Here is a 23,774-nt window from a genome sequence, read left to right on the forward strand (position 1 = left end):
AGAGAGAGTGAGAGGATGGGGAAGTTGTTGCTCTGTGGGAGAGGAGGAGAGGGATGCACATATGCTTAATGGTTACTGCTATGTCAGTATATGCTTTTGAATGATTGGCAAAAATGCATGTTTTCAGTTTCAGTCGCTCAAACCAAATCCAGTTAATATAATCTGAATGTTGGCAGTGGATTTTCCACAGTGGTAAAATACTATCCAATAAATAATACATATTTGGTTATGGAATTGAATTAAACTGAGCTGAAATGAGCAGGGAATACACAGACGGGACAGACACAGTCACCTATTGCACCTACATTTCACTTTAATGTAAAGAATATTGAGATTACCTGTAATGAAATGTACTATATAAATAATTTTGCCTTGCTTCTATAGCCAAGACTACAGTCACAAAATTGGTAAAACTGGAGTGTATGAGACAGATATGGAGACAAATCAAAGGCAGAACATACTGAGTCACAAGGTTGATTCTTATGAAGTGCAAGGGAAAATTACATGTGTGATGGAGTTGGATTATGTGGGACAGTATATAGTTAGGAGATTCTTGAAGATGATGGGCAGCGAGTAGGAGAGAAAAAAGAAAGAGGATAAAGAGAAAAAAGAGACAAAATGGGGACAGAGAAACACTTGTAGAGGCAGAGACAGACAGAAAGACTGTCATTGTGTGAAGCCAGGATGTGGGTGATTACTGTAACATTGTAACCTACTTTATCTGGAGCTCAGGTGGCCTTGGGCATGCACCCCTGCCTCCTCCTCGTCCTCTTTCTCCCTGTATCTCACACACACGCACGCACGCACGCACGCACGTGGGCGGACATCTCATTGACATAATGCATTCCCTACCCCCTTACTCTACCCCTAACCTTAACCCAATTATAACCTGAGCCAACCTAAAACCAAGTCTTAACCCTCTACCCGGGGGGACCTCAATTTTTGTCCCCATGATGAAACGAGTCCCCATCGGTTCATGTGCATTCAAGTTAAAGTCCCCACAGGGATATGAACATGAAACACACAGACACACACACAGTTGTTTCCATCATTTCAGAGGAAATTACATTGATTTATATGACTTACCCAACCATAGCTTGCCTAACCTTAACCTAAACTTAACCTCAAACAAAGTCTTCACCTGAATATTTATGACTGACATTAGGGGGACTTTGTCTCCAGAAAGAAGGCTAGTCCCCACAATGTGACAGATTTATATCCACACAACATGAGTAATACACGCTTGCTCGCGCACACACACACACACACACACACACTCTCGATGGAGAAGTGTGTCAGGCGGTCTCTTGCGGTTCATAACTGTTTTTCCATATCGTAAACAGCAATTCAATGTTCATTTTCAAATCGGTCACACAACTGAAACCAACAACTGAAACCAATCCCTCTGGAAGGAATCCACAAAATCATTAAAGGAAAAAGTACACCCAGAAAGGAAACATTGACCATACTTACAAGGGCAGCCAAGTAGTAAATTATTTCTGCACTGTTAGCTTTCATCAAAATAAAGTGTACATATGGAACGTTGTTAAAATTAATCTACTGAAAGGATCAAGAAAGTATCAATAAAATACTTTAGGTATTTTTTAGGTCAGATTTTAGGTCAGATGAGAAAACACAAGTTGAACTTTTATTCATAACCAAGACATTTTCATCCTCCATTTTGTTTTCATTGTCACATATGCACAAACACTTTTATCCAGTCGTCTCACTTGTGAAATAACTACCGAATATTAAAGTGAATTAGTTTAGTGCAAGTAATAAACATAAACCGATCAGTCACAGTCTTGCAAAGTGCCTCAGTGAACGCATTTTAGCCATTAGGATTAATACTTGAGGAAAAAGACAATTTGTCACCGCAACTCTTAAGAGTAACAAACTAATCTCATTTGAAATGCAAAGTATAACCTATTTTTCTTTCATTTCTGAATACTGAGCAGCTACCTCAGCTACTATAGTGGAGGAGGTAATGGGCGAGTCAGTGACAGATCTGTGGTTGACATCCAGAGAGAGAGAGAGAGGGACAGTGTTTTGGCAGATGAAGGGAGAGGATGATATTACCATAGTACTGGGGGTATTGGAGAAAGTCATTACTGTCCATCATCAGGCAAATGAAGACATGTTTTAAGTGGAGATGAATAACCTCATTGATGGGGAAGGCTTGTTATAGTAGATCTGTTTGGAAAAGAGACTACGGGGGATTCATTTTTCAATAAATATTTGATGGGTGAGTATGGCTGTATTGGCGCTTGTGTGTGTTTAGTGGTGGGGGTTTGGTTATTTGTGGCAATAAGCGTTTGCATATCTGTGAATAGCCATTTGAAAGTAGTTTTAAATGAGGGAGACAATCACTTTCTCACTCAGTCTCCCAAGTGGGGAAATCTTATCTGCATCATTCTCTCTATCTCATCTATTATCCCCTTCACTGCCATTCTTTCATCCATCTTGCAATCTATCTAGGTGAAAGCTGAATGAGGGGATGTATTGTATAGGCTCAGCAGTATCATGGCCAACCAAGCTGATCTGAGAAATGTCATTTCTTCCTTTCATTACTTCAGTCAACATGGGGGGAAAAAAGTCAAACGAGCAAAAGGAAACATACCCAGCGATAATTAGACTCTTCCCCCTATTTTTAGAGCACAATAAGCAGTGGATTCATGTACATTTGTAACTGCACTGACAAGTTAAATCAATTCTGTGAATCTGCCCTTTGAAGTTTTCTAGGAGGAATCAGTCCTGACATTCTTATTGTTTGGTTCATTAATGTGGAGGACAGTTTGTTAGGCCAGACTCACAGAATTTAGTCTATATACTGTAGCATTAAGGCCATGTGCCGCAACTTGGGCCATGAAAACTGTTCCATCACAAACATCATCACTCCTTTTGTAACAAAAGTAGCTCTGTCGAAATGGATTGTTAAAGTTTTTGCTTTGTTAGGTAAATCTGTGTGTGCTCTGCCCTGGCTCATGCCAAGCTTTTCTTTTTGGACCTGAAATAGAGGTCGCCTGTATTGTCATCACTCATGGTTGTGGCTGGGGAACAGCAACATCATCATTAATCGTTGGCGGGGCATCCACTACCTGACTCAGCGCTTTGAGTCTCCAAGATCTAACTTCAACAGCCCTGACCACAGGCATGACTTAACTTGTAACTTTTAAAAATGTCTTCATCAAGAAAAGCAACCTCGCATAACCTTTTATTCATACTTTTTTTAACGTGCTCAAGCCTGTTCAGGGTCACTGGGAGGTCTGGTCTGGAGCCTGGTACTGCAAATATTTGGTGAAAGACAGCTAGATTTCAGCTAGACAGCTAGATACAGCTTACACAGTTTTAGTCACACTCACATTCACCCTTGCTAACAGATAACTGTGTTCCTCTTACATACAGGACAAATTGCACACAGAAACAACCACTGCAGAAATCAGTCAGAACCATTAAATCAATAGGTCAAGCATTTATGCAGAAAAATGCTAAAACCTGCACTGCGGAACTTTTGGCTCCCCATCCAGCAGTGAGAGTATTACACAAACACTGTCACAATTGTGCTGATGTGTGCCTATAAGTGAGCTCTTCTCTCTCCAGCGAGGAAAAGCGACACCCATGTTTATACGTTTTTTACTGCTGAATACAGCTGCACAAAATGGTAAAAAAAAAAATCACATTGTGATTATTATGATTATGATTCACAATATGATTTGTGGGAATGATAATTTTTACATCACAACATTTGTTGTGGTCTGTACCAAACAAACTTACTTAATACTATAGTACTTCATTATAAGGCTGTTTTGTCACACATTTTACCTTTGCAACTTCTGTCATTTGTCAGTTTGGCACAATTTGATAATATTTCAATTAACTGTGCAGCACTACTACTTAAATGATGTTTGATTTCATTTGATTTAAAAGGCTAAGCCAAAATTGTTCAAATCAACTGGATCAGGAGATTTTCACTATGGTAATGGCTGTGCATGCAGACTCTGCTATATTTCTGTTTTTCATCTGTGAGTTTTTTCCAGCTTTATTGCTGAAACACGTATTACCTATGAGCGAAATACAGTCATTGAAAAAGGATGCCGATCAGCGATTGTGCCAGCTTGGATTTAAGGCTGCTCCTGGCTAATGTCCGGTCTGGACGAAATTGGAGTAGGCTGGCTAAGCAACGGGAAATCAGAGGCTGTTGTGCCCACATCTTTACAGAGAACTGCGCCATCAACATCAAGCACTCGGCGGGCGGGCCATGTTCCAAGCCGACAGAGCGCGAGACTCCAGCAAGATGAGAGGAGTTTGGACTCTGTGTTTACATCGATGATACTTGGTGCTCAAACACAGTTATAGTGGATGGACAATGTTTCCCAAATGAAGAACTTTTTATGTGAAGATAAAAACTATATTATCATCACTATCTTCTTCTGCTGTTTACATTGTCAAAAAATGCACTGCACAATTATTTACTGGGTTTATAAGAATAACAAGAGTGTATGTATGTATGTATATATATATATAATAATATTGTATTGTATAGGCCTACTGTTTTATTTTATTTATTGATGTTACACTATTTTAATATAAATGTAATTGTCTGTTATGGTATATCTGTGTAGGAACTACAAACCTTGTGCTTTGTAATGATAAATAAATTACTTTGATATTCCTAGTTGCTTCAGCCCACTCTGTCCCTACGTTTGCTCCAGAGCCATGTAGAGTTGCATACATGACTGCATATAATACAACTTTGCCAAAGTATATTAACACAAACTATTCAATAATAATAAACTAAAAAAACAATAAACTGTTCAATAATAAATGGTGAAGTGGTTGTCTTTAATTGTCCACTGCATCTGTTAGGGTCTGTGTGTTGTGTTTTTGTGCTAAACTGCAAAATGTTCAGAATTCATACAGATTGTTCATAAAGTGAAGAAACATAAATAAAAGTTGTTTTCCTGCAAAAATGTGTGTCACTTTACTTAAAGCAAACAATTACGTGTTATAAGGTCTTATAATTAGTTCATATGGTATTATGTCCACCTGTAATATATTATACAGGGATAGATATTTTAACACTTTACTTAAAGCAAACAAAGACATGCTATATAACTTTAAACATTACTATAAGCTATTATTCCATTTTATATCACTAATTGTAAATGGTGACTAAAGTGTATTCATAACGAGGCAGAGTCGGTGGTTGTAATGTGTTTTGGAACATGGTCGGAGATTCTTGCCGCACATTGACATAAACTGGTATTACTATTAGTTATAAAACATTAAACCAAAAGGTCATAATACGTTATGAACTTTGCTATAGCGCCTAATGCATGTTTGTAAGTGATTATAACAACTGTTATAATGTCTTATGGATGCATTATATCGTGTTGTAAATATATGCATAAGTCATTATAGCGATGACCTTCATAGAAAGTGTTACCGAATATTCATACATAATCAGCTTTGTTGTTGTTTTTTCTGCGGCGCAAAAGTAACTTGTAACTGTTATTTCAAGATCAATTTGTTTAACATGTTCAGTGTCCTTTGTGGATGTTTTACAGGTTGCAGAGGATCAAATACATCATCCAAAATCAATTTTCTGAGGATGCCTTAGTTTTTATGCCCAATTAACTATTCTGATATTGAAGGATATGTAGGTGACATGTCGGCAATGGAAAACTAAAGTGGTTTTGACAGGTGAGCAACAATGAAAGATTGCTGACAGCTGTGAATAATGTACTCTTCAATCAATACACAAGGCTGAGCCTGTAAATCTGATGCTTTTAATGAGGCCATGCATGTGTTTTTAATACAAACTCACAGAGACTTCAAATGTGACTACAGAACCCAAAATTAGTTAGCATAGGTTTTAAAGCTGAATGAATCCATGAATTTCCATTGTTTTATGTTGGGAGAAGAAGTATCTTCAGGGACTTGCAATGAGGGACCTGGGGCTTTCAGAGTTTAAAGTTTTTCTAATGTTTGCTTCAGCAAGAACCTTGAAGTGATGAAAAAAACAATGTTGTTTTTTCCAGGAATTAATCTGGAGCTTTTTGGTAACCACATGTGCTGTACCCTACGAGACCAGATACACAAATCCAAAATAAAAATAAAATGTTCTGCATTATGTGTTTGACCTGTTTCATGAGTTGTATAAAAGTTAACTGTGACATGAGTACATCTGTAATCATCTGCTTTTATTCAAGGTATACACAGTGTGACACGCAGATGTTTCTTTATTCTCTTCACTTCTTAAAGGGAGATATAAATAGCAAGTTTCAAAATAAAAATTAATCCTTTCGGAATAGGGTTCCTGAGCAAGTCGAAAAGTGCCAACATAACATATTCTAAACTCCTCTCCCAGGAAAAGTATGCCACCTGTACTGCCCACAAGCTGATGAATTGGAGTCGGGTTTTAGCTTTGCACCTGCTCGGAAACTCGGGAACCTGTGTGTGTGTGTGTGTGTGTGTGTGTGTGTGTGTGTGTGTGTGTGTGTGTGTCCTGGAGCATCGGTTTTAGTCATCAGTCCATGGTTGCTCTCACAGGAAGCTGACATGACAGGACAATAACTGTTCCTCAAGCGTGATTGGACATGGCAGAGATCTGCCGATCTGCTTACAGCACTGGAACAGACGGGAACAAACTCTGCTGTATAACTGTAATCTGAGAGTGAAACTATGCCTTTCCTACTGTCACGTCATGCATCTTTCAGTTGTTTTGGTTTTACAGTGCATAACTTTACTGTTTTGGTTCACTCTCACCACTGTCCTCAGCATCATTTACATGTTGCTGTGTGTAGTGAGAAAGCCCTATAAACCCACTGTACACAACCTGCCCAGCATTTAAAACAGACAGACAACTTTAGCAACTATCTGGTGAGCATAATAGAGCATTTAGCAGCTAAAGAAACAGATTTTTTCTTCTGCCGTTGGTGGAGACCAAAACAGAGCTAAAGGGAGAGTGAACATTGGACTTGTATTTGCCAGGTTGCCAAAAACTTGACTACAAATGAATGTTGGTGTTCTCCATGTCTGCTTGATGTGTAAAGAGGCAACTAGAGCTAATACTTAGGCCATATATCACCTTAAATGGGTAAATGTAATGGACACAATAACAGCTGATATATTCCCGCATGGATCTTCATCTGAACAGGGTAAAAGGGCAATTCCACTATAGGCAACATGCCTATTGATTTTGATTTAGTGTTTTGATTTCAATGTGTGTGTAACTGTGCTAAGTGTGTGCACAAAAGATTTGATTTCTTTTTTTTTATGTTCTTGCAGGAACCTTGGAAAATCAGGTCTCAGGGTATCTTGCTTAGGACTGGGTGAGTAGACTGCTCTCTGCTTCCCTACCCATAATTCCTAGGCCATATATATCTATTGTATTCTGTAGAATGTGTTGTGATAGATGGGCTCTGCATGAAGTCATTTACACAGTCACTTGTTAAGAATTGGCAAAAGTGAAATAAACAACATTTGTACACACACACACACACACACAACACCAGTTTACTTTCTAAAAAAAGGCTGTAGACTAATCAGGTGGTTTACTTCCAACAGAAGTGGGTGTTTGTAGTAAAGACTTCTGACCTAATACTATACTATGACCTAATAATAGTATTTGTGTCCCCTCACCGAATTTCAATTGATGTGTCCTTTTAACTATCTTTCCTTACCTCAGCCATATTGTCGCTGCTATGCACCGATTTGCAGATTACATTGTTATTGTACATAATCCAGGGTTTTATAGAATCATCTAATACTGACATCCTTGTCCGCAAAACGTTTATTCCAGCTCAGCCCATTTTAAACTATTCCTCATCTGTTGCAGATGTTCAGAACCAACACAGAAAGTGCTGTGCCCTACAGTTGATATAGCGAGACAGACAATAAGGTGGAGATCCGGGAGGTTCATAGACATGTAACATGTAAAACTTTCATGCAGGAGACTGGAGTTTGCATCCCATTACAGACTTGCAATTAATGTTATCCTTAAAATTAACTGTGATAAGATATCTAACCTTTATATTGTAGACATTGACAAAAAAAATTAAAACTGATTGTAACCCAAGGTTTTGCAGAATCCTCCAAGATTAATGCCGTCTGGCAGAGTAACATTATGTTTACATAAATGTGAACTGTGGAGTGGTAGATCTGATTCTGATATGCGTTAAATTCCACATTTCAAATTTTTTTCCTCTATTCCTTGAGAAAGGCATTCAAGCATTCAACCAGACATTTTAAAGTCTGTGTCTCGGATGTCCATCTGCTTTGTCTGTGACACTTGTCAGGGCGGATACTGCTGAGTCATGACAACATTAAGGGCAACGCCTGCACTGCTGTCCCTTGCTTTGCCTTTAATGGACCATGCCACAACAAAATGTCATTTAAAGGTTTGTTGGGAAGTCAGAAGGTATTAATGTTTGAGGACAGATGAATGGATAGTAAGGGGGGGGGGTAGTCTGGGAGGATTTACTGTACAGAAGACTGGGCGAGGGGAGACTCAGTGTGGGGGAACCATTTCAGACGTGTTTTGACCTGCGCTGATTATATTGAGCTGAATGCTGAGTGTGGGCTTTATCGCGATTGTTAAGATTGTTGCAGATGTATGAACGATATGCCTAAGATGACCGGCAGCTGAGGACCTGGATGGTTTGATCTGAGATGCCCAGTCTAGCTGCAGTAGACGCTGCACTAATGCAAAGCTAATGGCTTAAATAGTGTTCTGGGGAAGTGCCTGAAATGCAGAGAACTTTAAGTACTTCTGTACAAAGGCTTTAATTTTCCTGTTTCTGTGAGAAAAAGCGGGTGTTGCTGTAAGACCTTTTCTACATACCTAAAGCAAGACGTATTTGGTCAGCGTCATATGGACTGAGATAGAAAAATGTAGATGGGGAAAGAAACTCCTAGGTGATCTGTTTTAGTCCTTTGGAGTATGAATATGAGTCGGAAGTGTGTATGGTGATTTCAGATGGACTGGGATGATGAGAAGGATTATAGGCAGGTGAAGTCAGGGCAAATTCTGAGCACCACAGGAAGCTGAAAAAGGCCAGCAAGAACATAGATTCTTGGGTTAAGTTGACCATAGGGGATATGTAGCCTGAACATAGAGAATGGATGCAGGGGCTGAGAAGGTCTGAAGTGAGTGGCAAACGTCGAGCTGTAAGAGCAGGTTCCTTTTTTCACAAGCCTTTGATTAACATAGTAATGAGAGGTAGAATGACAATGGAGGCCAATGAATAGTTTGATGAAAAGCTTATTCCTGCTAAATAGGTCTGGATGGTAAAGGACTGTATTTTTTTGATGGAATGTGTATGGGTGATAAAATTGCAGGTAGACATGATGTCCAGAGAGGGGAAAAAACAGCTAGTATGTGGTGTGATATCCCTCGAAACTAAAGCCAGTTGGAGCTAGTGGGGTCAAGTGTCTTAATTTCTGAAATGAGAAACGAGACAATGAATCAGCGATGGTGTTGTGGTCGCCTGTAAAGTGAACTGCCCTGAGGATGACCTGGTATTGAGCAGAGATTAATGTGAGTCTGCGAAGGGACTGTGTGATGGCTGGAGAATGAGATCAGCCTTTGTTCAGGTTCTCTACGGCTGTGGTGTTATCAGAGTGGATTAGTATGGACTTCCTAGACAATTGATGTCCCCAAAGAATAATAATAAACTTTATTTATACAGCACATATCAAAACAGAATTGCAAAGTGTTTTACATTAGGCAAATTGAATCAAGCAGCATAAAATTACAGGCTAAAGCCTTTACAAAGGTTAAAGGAAATACAATTTCTGCAACAGTGATACAGACAAAATGGACATAAAGGTCACGATAGAAATGAAAGGAAGTACAAAAATTAATAAAAGGCTGTTTTGTAAAAGTATGTTTTAAAAAGTGATTAAAAAGATGTTACTGATCCTGCGAGCCTCAGGTTCTCAGGCAAGAGCGTTCCAGAGCTGGGGGCTCCAATTGCAAAAGCCTGATCACCATTAGTCTTTAGCCGGGACTTCAGTACAGCTAACAGTGTCCTGCCCGAGGATCTGAGGCTGCGCTCCGGCTCATAGGGGAGCATAACCAGGAAGTGCTCTAAAAGAGATCAATAAAATCTTAAAATCTATTCTAAAACTAACAGGTAACCAGTGTAGGGAGGCTAAAACAGGACTGATGTGATCCTGTTTTCTTGTATTAGTTAAGTCGATCGGCTGTGTTTTGTACTAGCTGAAGATGTGAGATACTTTTTTTGCTTAGCCCTGAATACAGTGAATTACAATAATCCAACCAAGAATGGATGCAGCTTTAATTAAAAGGTTGGACAGACTAGACAGACAGACTGTCTGCTGGAAGATGGTCAACAGAAGCAGAGTGGGGGCAGATATGACTTAAAGGACAATGTTTCTAGGGCAGGGGTCACAAACTTAAATTACCTGTGGGCTGATGAGTGTCCAGTCTGGTCAGTGGGAGGCCAGTAAAATGCAGCATTAAAAAAGACCAACTGTTTGGGGGGGAAAAACTCCAACTGTGCGGAATATCTTAACATTAAGTATGTACAGTCATTCTTGCCTCATTCTTGTCAGACAGCTGAGCCACATTTGCGCTGAGGGAGGTGGCAGATGAAACCCTCAGTATGGCTTGAAGAGGGACATCCCTGAGCCTGGACCTGTACTTTGATTTACTGAATTTCATGGTGGAGAACAGTTTCTCACAGAGAGATGTGCTTCCAAAAAGGCATATTGTCCACTTGAACATCTCAGAAAGCTCTGGGAAGGATGGAAGTAAATCTCTTAAGAAAGTTCCAAGCTTTACCGTTTTTTCCATTTGCCTCTCTGAGTTCGCTCTTGGCTTTGAGCTCAGAGTTGCACTGTAGGTCAATGAGTTCCATTTGTAGCACACTGGGGGCATATTGCACATCAAAGGAGAAGGGATCTGCAAAGATTTGGAATGGCGCTGTGTGATTTGAAGTCTACAAACTGCTGTTCAAATTCCTGCTGTAGCTTCTCAACGGCATCAACACATTTCTCACTACTGAATGGTATGTCCTCCTCCACAACACACCTGCATGCTGGAAAATGGTGTAGTTTCTTTCAAAAGCTGCAGTAACAAGCTGGCCTGGGTCCTGCAACTTTAGATTGAGTGTGTTTAGCTCCTGTGTGATGTCATCAAGGAAGGCTAGGTCCATCAGCCAGCTGGAATCATGAAGCTCAGGAAGATTCATTCTGCCCTGCTCCATGAAGGTCTTCAATTCTCTTCTCAGCTCAAAAAACCTTTTCAGGACATTCCCCCAGCTGAGCTGACGAACCTCTGTGAAGTACAGAACATCTCCATACGCTGCATTGATTTCCTCCAAAAAAGCATGGAACTGGCTGTGCTGTAATCCCCTGGATCTGATGTAATCTATGTATTTGACAATGACAGACATCACATTCTGAAACTTCAGGCATTTGCTGCACAGTGCCTGCAGATGGATAATGCAGTGCAAAGCAACTGCCCTATCTCCACCTTCCTCCTAAATTTTTTTTGCCGTTTTTCCTCCCACTCTTTGATGGTGCGCCATCTGTTGTTATTCCTCAGCGACTTCCATGACAGATCAGCATGCTCAATTGCGTTGCACAGTTGCTCAAATACATCCTTAGCCGTGGTACAGCCTTGCATTGGCCTTGCAAGTAATTCCTCCGTCACTTCAAACTGCTCTTCGGACAAAAATGTAGAGCTGAGCATTATCGTTTATGTCAGTGCTCTCGTCCAAAGCCACAGAATATGCACTGAAAACTTTGCCTTTTTCACACAGCTGCACAACATAAATATCATTTGATAGTTCAGTAATCTGCTCTGCCACTGTGCTGGCTGAAAGGCTGATGTTGCTGAAGTTACCCTTATTTTCTGAACAGATTTTACTTGCAACTTCTAGCATGCAGTCTTTTATAAACTGGCCTTCAGTAAACTGCTTTCCCGCTTTGGTAATCGTCTCAATAACCACGAAGCTAGCTTTGACGGCTGTTGTGGCTGTTGTGGCTTCCTTGCTTACATTCTTGAAAAAGGTTGTTGCATGGATAACCCTTTCTTTAGCTGTGCAGCACGTTTCCTCCTCTCCTCTTCCTGGTATTTACCGTACTCCTGTGCATGCTTAGTTGAATAATTTCCGCTTCACGTTATATTCCTTCATCACAGCAGTCTTCTCTTTGCAGGTGGCATTGCCCCTGAAATCAACAAAAAAATAATCCATCACCCACTTCTCCTGAAAAACTCTGTGATCACCATCAACTTTTCTCTTGGCTTTCAACAACAACATGTTGACCTCTCAACAGAAGACGGCGCTAGCTTGTCAATTGTCAATCAGTCTGTGATTTACCCAAAGCAAGAGTGAGGTTGCAGGGCCAGATTTCACTATAACTTGATATCAAATGACGGGCCATATGAAATGATTCAGGGGCCTTGTCTGGCCAGCGGCCCAGGAGTCTAAGACCTCTGGTCTAGGGTGATGCCTAAGAACTTGTAGGAGATGCCTAGGCCCTGAGGTTTTCTCGTTGGAAAGAGGGACGCCAAGTTCAGAGAAAGCTTTTGTGAGAGTAAGGAGGTGAAGATGGTGGAGTGACGATGAGAAAATCGAGAAGATGGAGTCTTCTGGAGTCTTAGGACTGTTTCTGCAGCCAAAGGTAAGGCACACAGACAAATAGTAGGCTTCTTTCTAGCAATGGGAATAAATGGGCATGGCTTTGTCGAAAACTGGAAAAGGAGGATTGTCGAATGGGCCTTAAATATAAATCCCTCTCTGACTTCTTTAGCTAATAGGATGTCAACGGTATGAGGTTCTGTAAGAGCAGACTGGAGGTTGTGGCAGGAGTAAGAAGAGTCACAAAGTGCTTATATACCTTGATGGAAATCATGTGAAAATACTTGATGAGAAAGTGAACAAACTGTCTATCTGGATAGTTTTATAGAGCAGTGGCAAGGACAGAAACCTGTCCCTCCAAATTATATAAGGCCAAGAAAGAGATAGACCAGTTGGAATTGAAGGCATTGCTTGAGCAGCCCATTATAAAAAATGAAGAGTTGTCGGTTGATTATGCACCATCCCACATCCTCCTCAAGATCCTCAATACCAGTTCAACTGTTTATGAAGGTTTTGCAGCTGAAGCCATAAAACAGAAAACAATAGAGATTAGATGGGATTTGGGGTTAGCTATATCGGGTGCCTTTTGTTGAAATATGTACAGTCAGTGCGCTTGTCAGTGTCACTTTTTGTGAACCGACTAATCACTGCCTGGATGGGGCGAGGCATTTAAAAAAAGTTTGATGTGCCAAAGCAAAACTTCAATCTCATTGTCATGTAGCATTAACAAATAAAAAAACAGAATAAAAATAAAACCGAAAAACATTCAATATTTTTTTACTGTGACTAACTTCTTTGAAGTGGTCTATTTTAACTATAAAGGCCAGAAATCATGTATTAAAGGGACTTTATGTAAGTTTTTCAATGAAATTAATCAAATTTTCATTGCCTTGTCAGTGGGCTCAAAACTCACTTAGAAAAAGCACATGCCTGTTTTCTCCATTGCTTGCATCAGTCACTATTCTGCTTTTAATGTGGGGACTCCGGGTCGGATTCAGCCCTATGCGCGCGCCCGAGCCTCTCTTGTACTACAGTGACAACACGGCAGCTAATGACATGCAGTCCAATAACACCATAAAGCAACCGGCTCACAGCAAAACACAGGCTCCATGTATGGATACAAAACAACAATAAAGGTTTATGGTTTAAGGTTCAGATGATGTTGAGTAAAAACACAGTTCAGTTCCAGCTCACTAACCGTTTCATGATCATCCAATCCATGTAGCTGTTCTCACATTGCTGAGCTTCCGGTGACAGATTCACAGATAGTAAACATGGTTACTGAAAAGCAGCAGGCAAGCTAACGATGTAGCACGTCAGCTAAATGCAGTAAATGTAACGTTATCTTCCAACGAGCATTCATTAGTTTAACCTACAGTTGACGTTGCAGTGGGAGTTTACCTGAGTTTCCAGCTCTGTCTGTTCTCCCTGCCTGTCTATAGCCGCTGTCACTCTGCCCTTTTCCGGGAGTATTGTGCCAATATGCGGCTCGCTGCGCTGAATGAAAGGTACAGCACCGGTGTTGATCTGCCTCTGAGACGGGAACGTCAAAGTAACAGAGCCTGAACATGTCTGAGTGAAAAGCCACAGCCTGCATGCTGGTGTTTCGGTATTTCTGTATGAAAGTGGTTGCGTTTCAGATTATGCTCGCTCATGAGTTCAAGCGAGCATGCATACGAGCACGCCTGGTTGCAATCTTAGAACTGCACCGCTATTGCCCCTTTAAGTAAATGAAGAGGAAACTTGTTATTCCCTTCCCCTGATATAAAAAACAAATAGAGAAATTTCTATGCCTAAGAACTCTTTGCCTCAAGGTGACGAGCAACCAATGCTTTGTCTGTGAGATGAAGACAAAGACACAAAAAAGAGAGTCGAGAGGAGGGAAAGAGAGGAAGAGAGAGATTAAGAGAGTGTGTGAATGCGATGCAGCAAAACAGAGAAGGACAGACTGAAGTCATTCACGCTTTTCTTCCCCCTGAATAATCCCAGTTTTGTCCAAATTTAGTTGGAGGAGATTGTGGAACACCCAGTCCTTGACATCAGCCAGAAAGTCATGTAACACTACGAACTTTCCCTGTGACTGACTCTCTCTGTAATTTTTCTGTCAGTATTTCTCTCTCTTTCTTTCTATATCACTCTATTCTCTTTTTCCTTCCCTGAATCTTTTTCTCCCTGCTCTCTGATTTTTGTCTGTGTGTCATTCATGCAATATTATGTGTGGCTCAGTGTTTGAGCCAGAATTGTCTGGGAGGGGGTCAAATTTGGGCTTTTCTATGGGGTCCAGCAAACAATACTGTGTAAACTTAACACTTGGGGAGTACTGTAACATAATAAAGTAAGAAATTATGGGACCACTGATATTAGACATAACACAGATTTTGTTTTTGATTAAACTAAAGATTTGTTTTCCTTATTATTTTTTTTTAGAAATGATAAAATCACATGGGTGAAAAATACAGTGACAAAGTACTGTCAGGATCACTGGGTGCACAAAGCAGGAGAGAGCCCAAACACAAGACACTGCGAGCAGGCAGAGAGACAGCAGGGCAAAAACAGAGAGACTGGCAGGCAGGCAGATTACTGGGGGAACAGACAGAACACATGTTACAAAATATCAGACAAGAATCTAACCCCTGACAATAACAGAAACCCATGTAAACAGACAAACACCGACCAACTATAACACAGGGATCATAACAGACAAAACCTAAACGAGAACACAGAACTAAACTCAACAGATGACAGAACTAAAAAGTAGAAACCCAAAACTCAGAATCAAGAACCAAAACACAGGAACCAAAACACAGAGAAGGCATGGCCAAAATAATATAACACAGACAACCTCAGGACATGATTTTCAAATTTGTAGCACTCACCTCAACAGTATAACACTGGTTTGAAAACCGGAGGGTCTCTCTAAATGCCTTTATCACATTCCCTGGGTTCGTAGCGGAATTTCACACTATTTTTGGCAGGGTGTACGGACAGACTTGCATACACATTAACCAGATAGTAGCCATCAGTTTGCTGCATTTGCTACTTACAACATGGGTGCTGGGCGTGAAAAGGACAAGTGCATTTATTGGAAACTAGTAATGACACTTGAGTCCCGTTTGGCGCCGCTCTGCGCCGGGTGCATGATATGGCCCTTTATCTTATCTAGGGGTTATTGTTGCAACCCTGGATCAAACCCTGTGTCTTCTCACATAGCATAAAACTTACCACACAAACTGAACAGTTGGAGGAAATCTCTGGATTAACAGCAGTTTGATGCAGCGAGAAATTTATTTAGTTACTTTTAGTCTTCTGACTCCACAGACTCCAAAAGCGACAGTGAGTCACGGGGGAACGTGTACTCAGCGATGTTGGGGATCCCGTACACCACACAGCAGCTCAGGGCACTGCGGAAAATCTCCATGTCACAGGCTTCAGACCACTCATCAGTTGTTGCGTCATAGAACTCAACGTTATAGGAGGTGGTGAAGCCGTTGAAGCCCCCAACAACAAACAGCTGATCATCAATCACTTCAATACCAAAGTTGCTGCGGGGGGTCAACATGGAGGACACTGCGTGCCAGGTGTTGGTCTCGGGATTGTAGGCCTCAGCGCTGCGCAGGCGGTTGTTGCCATCAAAGCCACCAACCTGTGGAGAGGAAAAGTAAAATAAAGGGCCAAGTGTTTAAACTAAAAAATAGAGACCAGTTTCTCAACACCTTTGCAAGAAAGAACACCTGCCCTCAATGGATCTTGAGTTATTCAGTAGATATGAAGTAGAAGGCAGTTGGATAAATAAATGTGTATAATGTGTACATATTAGAGGGTCCAGGGTTGTTTTTTGTCTTCCACAGAGTTTGTGACAACAGATCAGCTGTTTCACCACAACTCCGGTAACTGAGTAAAAACTTAAGTAAAATCTCCATTACCATGACATTTTTTTCAGACATTTATGTCCCAAAATGAATTGTACTGACTTAAGCAAATGTTATAATGCTAACACAACCAAACGTGCTGCTGTGCACAGCCTCACTGAGCTGCTAGCATGGCGGTAGACTCTTCGAGCTATATTTTTTGGTATCAAAGTAAATTAACAGATAAAATGTGTACGATTTTGTTTTCTATGACTGTGATCAGAATATAAATCTAATAAATAACACAAGTGCTTCACACTGTGTTACAGTATATGAGTGCCAGTAGTGTTTCATGTACTTACTGCGTAGACATGGTCTGCATGTGCGATGATGCCAATTCCACTGCGCCTGTTGTCCATGGGGGTGATCATTGTCCACTGGTTGGTCTCTGGGCTGTAATATTCACATGTTTGCAGGCACTCGTTCCCATTGAAACCACCACAAATATAAACCTGGGTGAGAACAGGAGGGACATTAAGTAACTTGGCACTTTTTTTGGTCTCAACTAGTGTCCATGTTTCCTGTATTAACGCAAAATATACAGAAATATTTCTACACCATTGTAAGATAATTAGTGAATTAAAGCTGAGACTCAACATATAGTGATCTAATAGTCCAACTAAAAAATAAATTGGACGGCTGTCATTGTCTGGCAGTGTTACCTGCTACCTTATTGGCAATAAGTTGACAAGTCACGACTGAACAAGAGATTGCAGTACAGACATTTTCTCGGGAGGTTTGAGCTATATTTAAACTGTTCGTTTTTATCTGTTGGTTGTTTGGTCTGTTTATTAAATGACAGTAACTAGTTAGGTTTATACTCTTTGTATTCACTTTACCAACAGAGAGAAGCCAACCGGTGCCATATATATACACTCTTGAACAAAATCTTAAGACCGGGGGAAACATTGCAAGTACTCGCATTTCGCGCTGGTGGATCATAACCGGGTTGTAAGTACTGTTTCAAAATGCCAAAAGAAGAAACAGGAGCAAGAGACAAAAAATAGAGAGTAGGCAATTTATTAAAAACTGCATTTAAACTCATCAGCTGATCAAAAGTTTAAGACCATAGGCATAAAAAGGTAAAATCTGCACAAAAATATGGCTTTCGTGTCATTGATCTTCAGGCAGTCACACTGTCATGATCCCCTGATGGCAAAGGCAAAAAGGCTTTCTCTCGTTGAATGTGGCAGGATTGTTGAGCTGCACAAGCAAGGCTTCTCGCAACGCGCCATCGCTGCCAAGGTTGGACGCAGTAAGACCTGATCCTGAGAGTTATGGGACAAAAAAGTCATGTGGTAGACCCAAAACAATTTCACCTGCACTGAGCCGCAGGATCCGACGGGTTGTCCGTGAAGATACATCATCTGCGAGAGAAGGGCTTCAAGAACAAAAAACGTCTTCAAAGGCCACGTCTCCTCCCACGCCACAAACTTGCCCGTTTGGAATTTGCAAGGGAGCACCAATCATGGGACATTGAAAGGTGGAAGAAAGTTTTATTCTCTGACGAGAAAAAATTTAACCTGGACGGTCCTGATGGCTTCCAACATGACAAGGAGATCTCACCGGAGATGTTTTCTACGCGGCACAGTGGAGGAGGCTCCATCATGATTTGGGTTGCTTTTTCCTTCAATGGGAAAATGGAGCTTCAGGTTGTCCAGGGGCGTCAAATGGCGACTGGCTATGTGGACATGTTGCAGCGGGCATCCCTCTTGACTGAGGGCCCCCGTCTGTGCGGTAATGACTGGGTCTTTCAACAGGACAACGCTGCAATTCACAACACCCTCCTGACGAAGGACTTCTTCCAGGAGAACAACGTTGCTCTTTTGGACCATCCTGCGTGTTCTCCTGATCTAAATCCAGTAAACGAGTGTTTGAAGTGATCGACAAGAACAGTGGGGCTACTCACTACTGAGTCCTTTTTTGACACTTTTAGTTCTGTTGTAGGTTTATTTTTGGGCTATGGTCTTAAACTTTTGATCAGCTGATGAACAGCCTGTTTGAGTTTAAATGCAGTTTTCAATAAATTGCCTACTCTCTATTTTTTGTCTCTTGCTCCTGTTTCTTCTTTTGGCATTTTGAAGCAGTACTTACAACCCGGTTATGATCCACCAGCGCGAAATGCGAGTACTATATATATATATAAAAAATGTGTGTATGTATGTATATATGTGTAATGTTGACCATTCTGCTTACAACATCCTCCCATAAATAAACTACAGTATTTAATACAACAACACATATCTCTTAACACTTTCATGCACAGGACGTCATTAATTCTAAAGATATAGGTTGTTAAAGGCCTTCAGTCTGACACTACCCTCTGGCCAATTTTTCCACTTCAACACAACTGCAAAAGGTCAAACACTAATCGTGGACCTCGACTATTATTTAATAGTTTGGTTTGGAGCCTTACAGGATTCTCAGAATAGTTTCAAACAGGCCGTTTGAAAGTCTCTATCATGCTACTCTCTGTTACTCTAAATTATTCCCAGCCGCTCTTTCCCTTCACCCACCTTGTTGTGGAGTGTTGTGCTGCTGGCATCGCTCCTCTGCTCGTGCATGGGTGATATGAGACTCCACTGGTTGGTCTCGGGCCTGTAGCGCTCTGCAGTGTTGAGTCGTGTGTGCCCATCATAGCCACCCATAGCATAGATGTATCCGTTCAGCACAGTGACACTTACATAGCAGCGGCGGCAGTACATGGGTGCCGCCTCATGCCAGGTGTTTGTGCTCAGGTCAAGCCTGCACACACTATTAAAATGCTCCACCCTGTCAAAGCCACCAACACAGTAGATTTGGCCATTGAGAAAGGCAGTGCCATGATAGGCACGAGGACGCTCCAGATTATTTACCATGTTGCACCAGCGGTCAGCGCGGACATCATACACCTCAATGCCATTAGTTGGATCGCCACCACTCCAGCCTCCAATGGCCAACAGGATGGCAGTAGGCAGGCGAGGGCGGGCTTGAGGGTTATAGACACCAGACACAGAGGTTCTGTTTGTAATCATGTCACAGATGGTTTGCATGGCATCTCTGAACATGGGCAGGCATACTTTGTTGTTCTCCAGCAGCTCATTGGACATCACGTGAATCCTGATGTACTCTGCACTCGTCAAGGCCAGCCGAACCTACACAGAGATAACTGAATCTTTGAATTTCACTTCACGCACTGTGGTACGTGACAACTGTGGAGTCCAGCTGTTACCATTTTATAATTATTTCAACTGAGACTGATATTGGTTTCATTCATTTATCCCACTTTTATCCTTTAAAAGTTCAAAACTAACAAACCTAAGAAACCATCTGTTTCTTAGTAATTTCTGACTTTCCCAGCCTGACTGTGGCACCAAACCCATTTGTTCCAAGTGAAAATATGAATATTTATAATATGACCATGAATATATACTTTAATTTAAAGAAGAAGGCAAAAAAATATTCAGCAGTGTACAGCAGGGCACTGTAGTTTTTAACAAACATGACTAAGATACGAGCAAATAGTGCATTTGTTGGAGACTGTTTTAGTCATAAATTTGGTGAGCAAGCAAGTATTTACAGTACCAGGACAATGTATGTGGTACTAAATTACTTAAAGTACTAAATTGCCATCATTTACAGCACTTGTAATAAATCAGGCTGAACACGAACTGGACCAGAACTAAAAGGCAGCAATGTATAATTGTTTTGTCCTTGGTCAAGAACAAATGAATAGAACTACAGGTGTGACAGCTTTGACATAATTTGGACTATGGTGGCCTTACAGTAGTGATTATCGTTGCAGTCAGGATAACACCATCAGCTAAATACTGAAGATGTTAATCTAAACTAAATGTAGTGACAGAAAGATATTGTACCTTAGACAAGAGTACTGTGATGTGTCCTTTTCGTTCTTCTGGTTTGTGGGCGATCCACTTAAGGATGGCCTCGTACACAGAACTCTCCTTTCTCACACTGAGGTCGTCTCTATCAATGATGTCACTTAGTTCCTGCACAGAGAGCTGCAGGAACTCTTCACAGGACACAACCTCCTCAAAGTGATCAATGATATAGCGGTAGGCCTTGCGCTGAAGTTCGGAGGAGAAGCAGATGTTGGTGAACTGCCAGATGCCGATGCAGTTCTGTGGGCAGAGCTGCTCCCCCAGAAATTCGCAGCAGGCTTGTACAAGGTCAATTACATTGAGCTGATCGGCTGCCAGCAGCAGCTCTTGTACATTGTCCTCTGTCACAGATACAGAGCCGCTGTATGCAAACTCAATGATGAGCTGCATCATGTCAGGAGACAGGCCGGGTAGGTTAAAGACCTTTGCGTCTGGGTTTGACCAGCGTCTGAAGAGAGCTCTGTGGGTCAGGATGAAAATGAGGATTAAAAAAAAAAAAAAAACTGTAGTCAACATTTTCTTCACACAGATAACAATGAAAGAAAGTCTTGTAGCACTTTTCTAAACAGATGTGAGAGAAGAAAACAGCAGCAAGAGTGAAATATGATATTAAGATAAAGGGTCCCAGTGCACACGTAGCTTTAGCTCATGCACAAACAAATATAATAGTGTGGTTACATTTAGGGTCTTAAAACTCTGACATCTGGAATAAAAATAAAGGATTTTCAGTTATATTAGGTGAAGTATAGCATTGACTGTTTTATATATAAATGACATATAATTTATCTTAACTATTTTAAAATGTCCATACTGCATACTCATTGTTTACAGTATATGCTATATATAAAAAAATATAGTACACTGTGTTTTACAGTAAATATACTAGAAATCAACATACTTCACCACTTTTGTATTAATAGGAAAATGATACAATATGTGCGCCACCGGACTGCAGTAAGAATATCAATAATTTTGTTTTGTGATGTTTCTAGAACTGCTTCACCGCCATCCACAATCCACAACAGAATATTATTTTAGGTTTTTGCAGCTGTGAACAGCTTCTCCATTTTCTTTGTGTACTGAATTGTTGGACAATAGTGTACATCAAACATCAACTGTTTCAAGTGTGCATAAGGATTTTTACAAGCATATTTAATTTGGCCAATTTTCTGAAATGAAATGAAAACACTTCATACTTAAACTATATTATATTTGCTTAAAAGTAATGTAGTATGGAACTGAGTGACCAGCATAGAGGCAAAATAATACTTCATATGAATAAATACAAAAACACTTTTGAATACAAATGTATTATAAACACAACTATATCATAAATCCAACTTAAATGTAAATCTGCTACGAATGTATAATAGCCCCAAATGTCATCATGTCCACATTTTAGTTGTACACAAATGGAAGCATAAACCTTCATCTGAACTAAAATTTGAAACAATACTGACTGTGTGCAGACAGACGGGAAACATGCAATATTGGTTAACTTTTTTTGAATTTTGTATATTCTTTTGAGTGTCTATCTGGCCTTAAATACCCTCTCTAAATGCTCCATGAATCAACGTAACGCATTACTTATTGTGATTGGTGTGTTTGTCAGACTACAATCATTAACTGATAATTATTTTCCTATTATTACATTTTTCTGCTCAGTTAACGGATACAGGTTCATCAGCTTTCTTCCTTAGATAAGTTAAACCGCTTACCGGAAGTATGGGCTGCATTTACAGAGGATGACCTTGTGGATTTGAAATTCCACATCCTCGACTTGGATGACTGCATCGCAAAACTCTCCATTCAGACGAAGATCATTGTACACTGAGCTTGGCTCATCTTGGTCACTCATCTTGAATTTTTCTTAATATGACTTAAGCAAACCTGAGTCTTAACAGGTTTCTTCAGTGAGAATGTGAACACTCATCATTATAAAGGTATTCTAGAGTGGAATCCTATAACATCATAATGACAGGTAAACAATTCAACCTGTAGACAGTTACATTCATTGTATTAATGTCTGCATTGTTGTAATTGAGTTGTTGTAATTACACCATGTTCTCATCCCAGGGCGTCCAATACCGACATTTGAGAAAGCCTTGACAAAGCGTCGGTGTTGGACACACAAAGCTCCAGCGTCCATATGAAACATGTTTAGGCTTATTTATTGTTTTGGGATAGGTTTAGGCACCAAAACCACTTGGTTAGGTTTAGGAAAGGATTGTGTTTTTGGATAGGTTAAGCACCAAAACCACTTTGTTAGGTTTAAAGACAACAGTGGATGGGTTACATTGGAGTTACTTGAAAGCCCAGGGTGTCTCATACTGACGCTAAAGGGTTCACGCATCAAATACGGACGCTTTGTCAGGCTTTCTCAAAGCGTCGGTGTTGGACGCCCCAGGATGAGACAGGGCTTGTAATTTATAGAACATCAGTCCAATAGAACCCTAAGTACACAATGTATATGATGAATACCGGACGTTTTGCAGAAGGCACCAAAACTGCTAAGAAAAGATTGTGTTTTTGGATAGCTTTAGGCACCAAAACCACTTGGTTAGGTTTAGGAAAGGATCATGTTGTTTTATAGATGCACATAATGGTTTTCTCCGCTTCACTCCTGTGTCCCTACCCAGTTTTTCTTACAGAGGTCCACCAATAAAATAAGTAACTCTGCATCTTTATTATTGAGGATGTAGTTTGCAGTGGTGTTGAACTGGACCACATTATAATGAAATGTGTTTCTGATATTCTTCCCCCCTCATGCTTGTAATTAGCAAAAAATTAGAAACAACAGAACCTCATTTATTAAACATATGGTTAATTTAATAACTCTGAACCGTATTACCATTAAATAGGTAGAAATTGAGACTGTGTTGCTGTACAGGATTGAATTAGATTTTATAGGTGTACCTAATAAAGTGTGTATGTAACAACATACTGCATACAGGTCAGTTCTGCACCAATCCTAGTGCTCATTGCAATAAAATGGAAATAGTCATATTTCTCATTCCTACCTCTCTCTTTCTCCCTGTCGAAAAGCAACAGTGTTAAAACGCCAAGATTTTAACAACAAAGTAACTGGAGCCACGAAGTGTGAGAAGATATGACTGGACAGTAATGAAGATGAAAGTTTCCTAAGTACATCTGTGTGTGTGCGTGTATGTGTGTTTGTTGCCATATCAATGTGGGTTGCTGGTAAAAATTCTTCACTTCTCATGCGAGAGAGTCAAAGCCACCCCCAACTCAGCTTCAATATTTAGCACGAGAGTGGGAAGAATAAGACACACACACACACACACACACACACAGCATACCTATTTCTGTCACCATGGAGAGCTCTCAAACAACAACAGAGGAGTGTGTGC

The 23,774-nt window shown here is 40.5% G+C and overlaps 2 protein-coding genes across 4 annotated transcripts in view; one reads left to right on the forward strand and one right to left on the reverse strand.

Moving 5' to 3' along the window:
• The window catches only part of kcnab1a (potassium voltage-gated channel, shaker-related subfamily, beta member 1 a), a 149,397-nt gene that overhangs the window by 91,411 nt on the left and 34,212 nt on the right, over positions 1–23,774 (forward strand). For all 3 annotated transcript variants that reach the window (XM_038693709.1, XM_038693708.1, XM_038693710.1), the window contains exon 2: positions 7,291–7,334. In XM_038693709.1, coding sequence (XP_038549637.1) covers positions 7,291–7,334 — 44 coding nt within the window. The remainder of the gene's footprint in view (positions 1–7,290; positions 7,335–23,774) is intronic.
• LOC119883161 (kelch-like protein 10) lies at positions 15,881–22,292 on the reverse strand. Its single transcript, XM_038693707.1, has 5 exons — positions 22,122–22,292; positions 20,380–20,863; positions 19,039–19,656; positions 16,825–16,974; positions 15,881–16,257 (listed from the first exon to the last, which is right to left on the reverse strand). The coding sequence occupies exons 1-5, from the start codon at positions 22,259–22,261 to the stop codon at positions 15,913–15,915; spliced, it is 1,737 nt and encodes a 578-aa protein (XP_038549635.1). The 5' UTR covers positions 22,262–22,292; the 3' UTR covers positions 15,881–15,912.

The sequence above is a fragment of the Micropterus salmoides genome, unplaced genomic scaffold (assembly GCF_014851395.1).
Source record: "Micropterus salmoides isolate LMB-PRFRI ecotype aquatic unplaced genomic scaffold, ASM1485139v1 Ms_hic_scaffold_3, whole genome shotgun sequence".
Classification (NCBI taxonomy): Eukaryota; Metazoa; Chordata; class Actinopteri; order Centrarchiformes; family Centrarchidae; genus Micropterus; species Micropterus salmoides.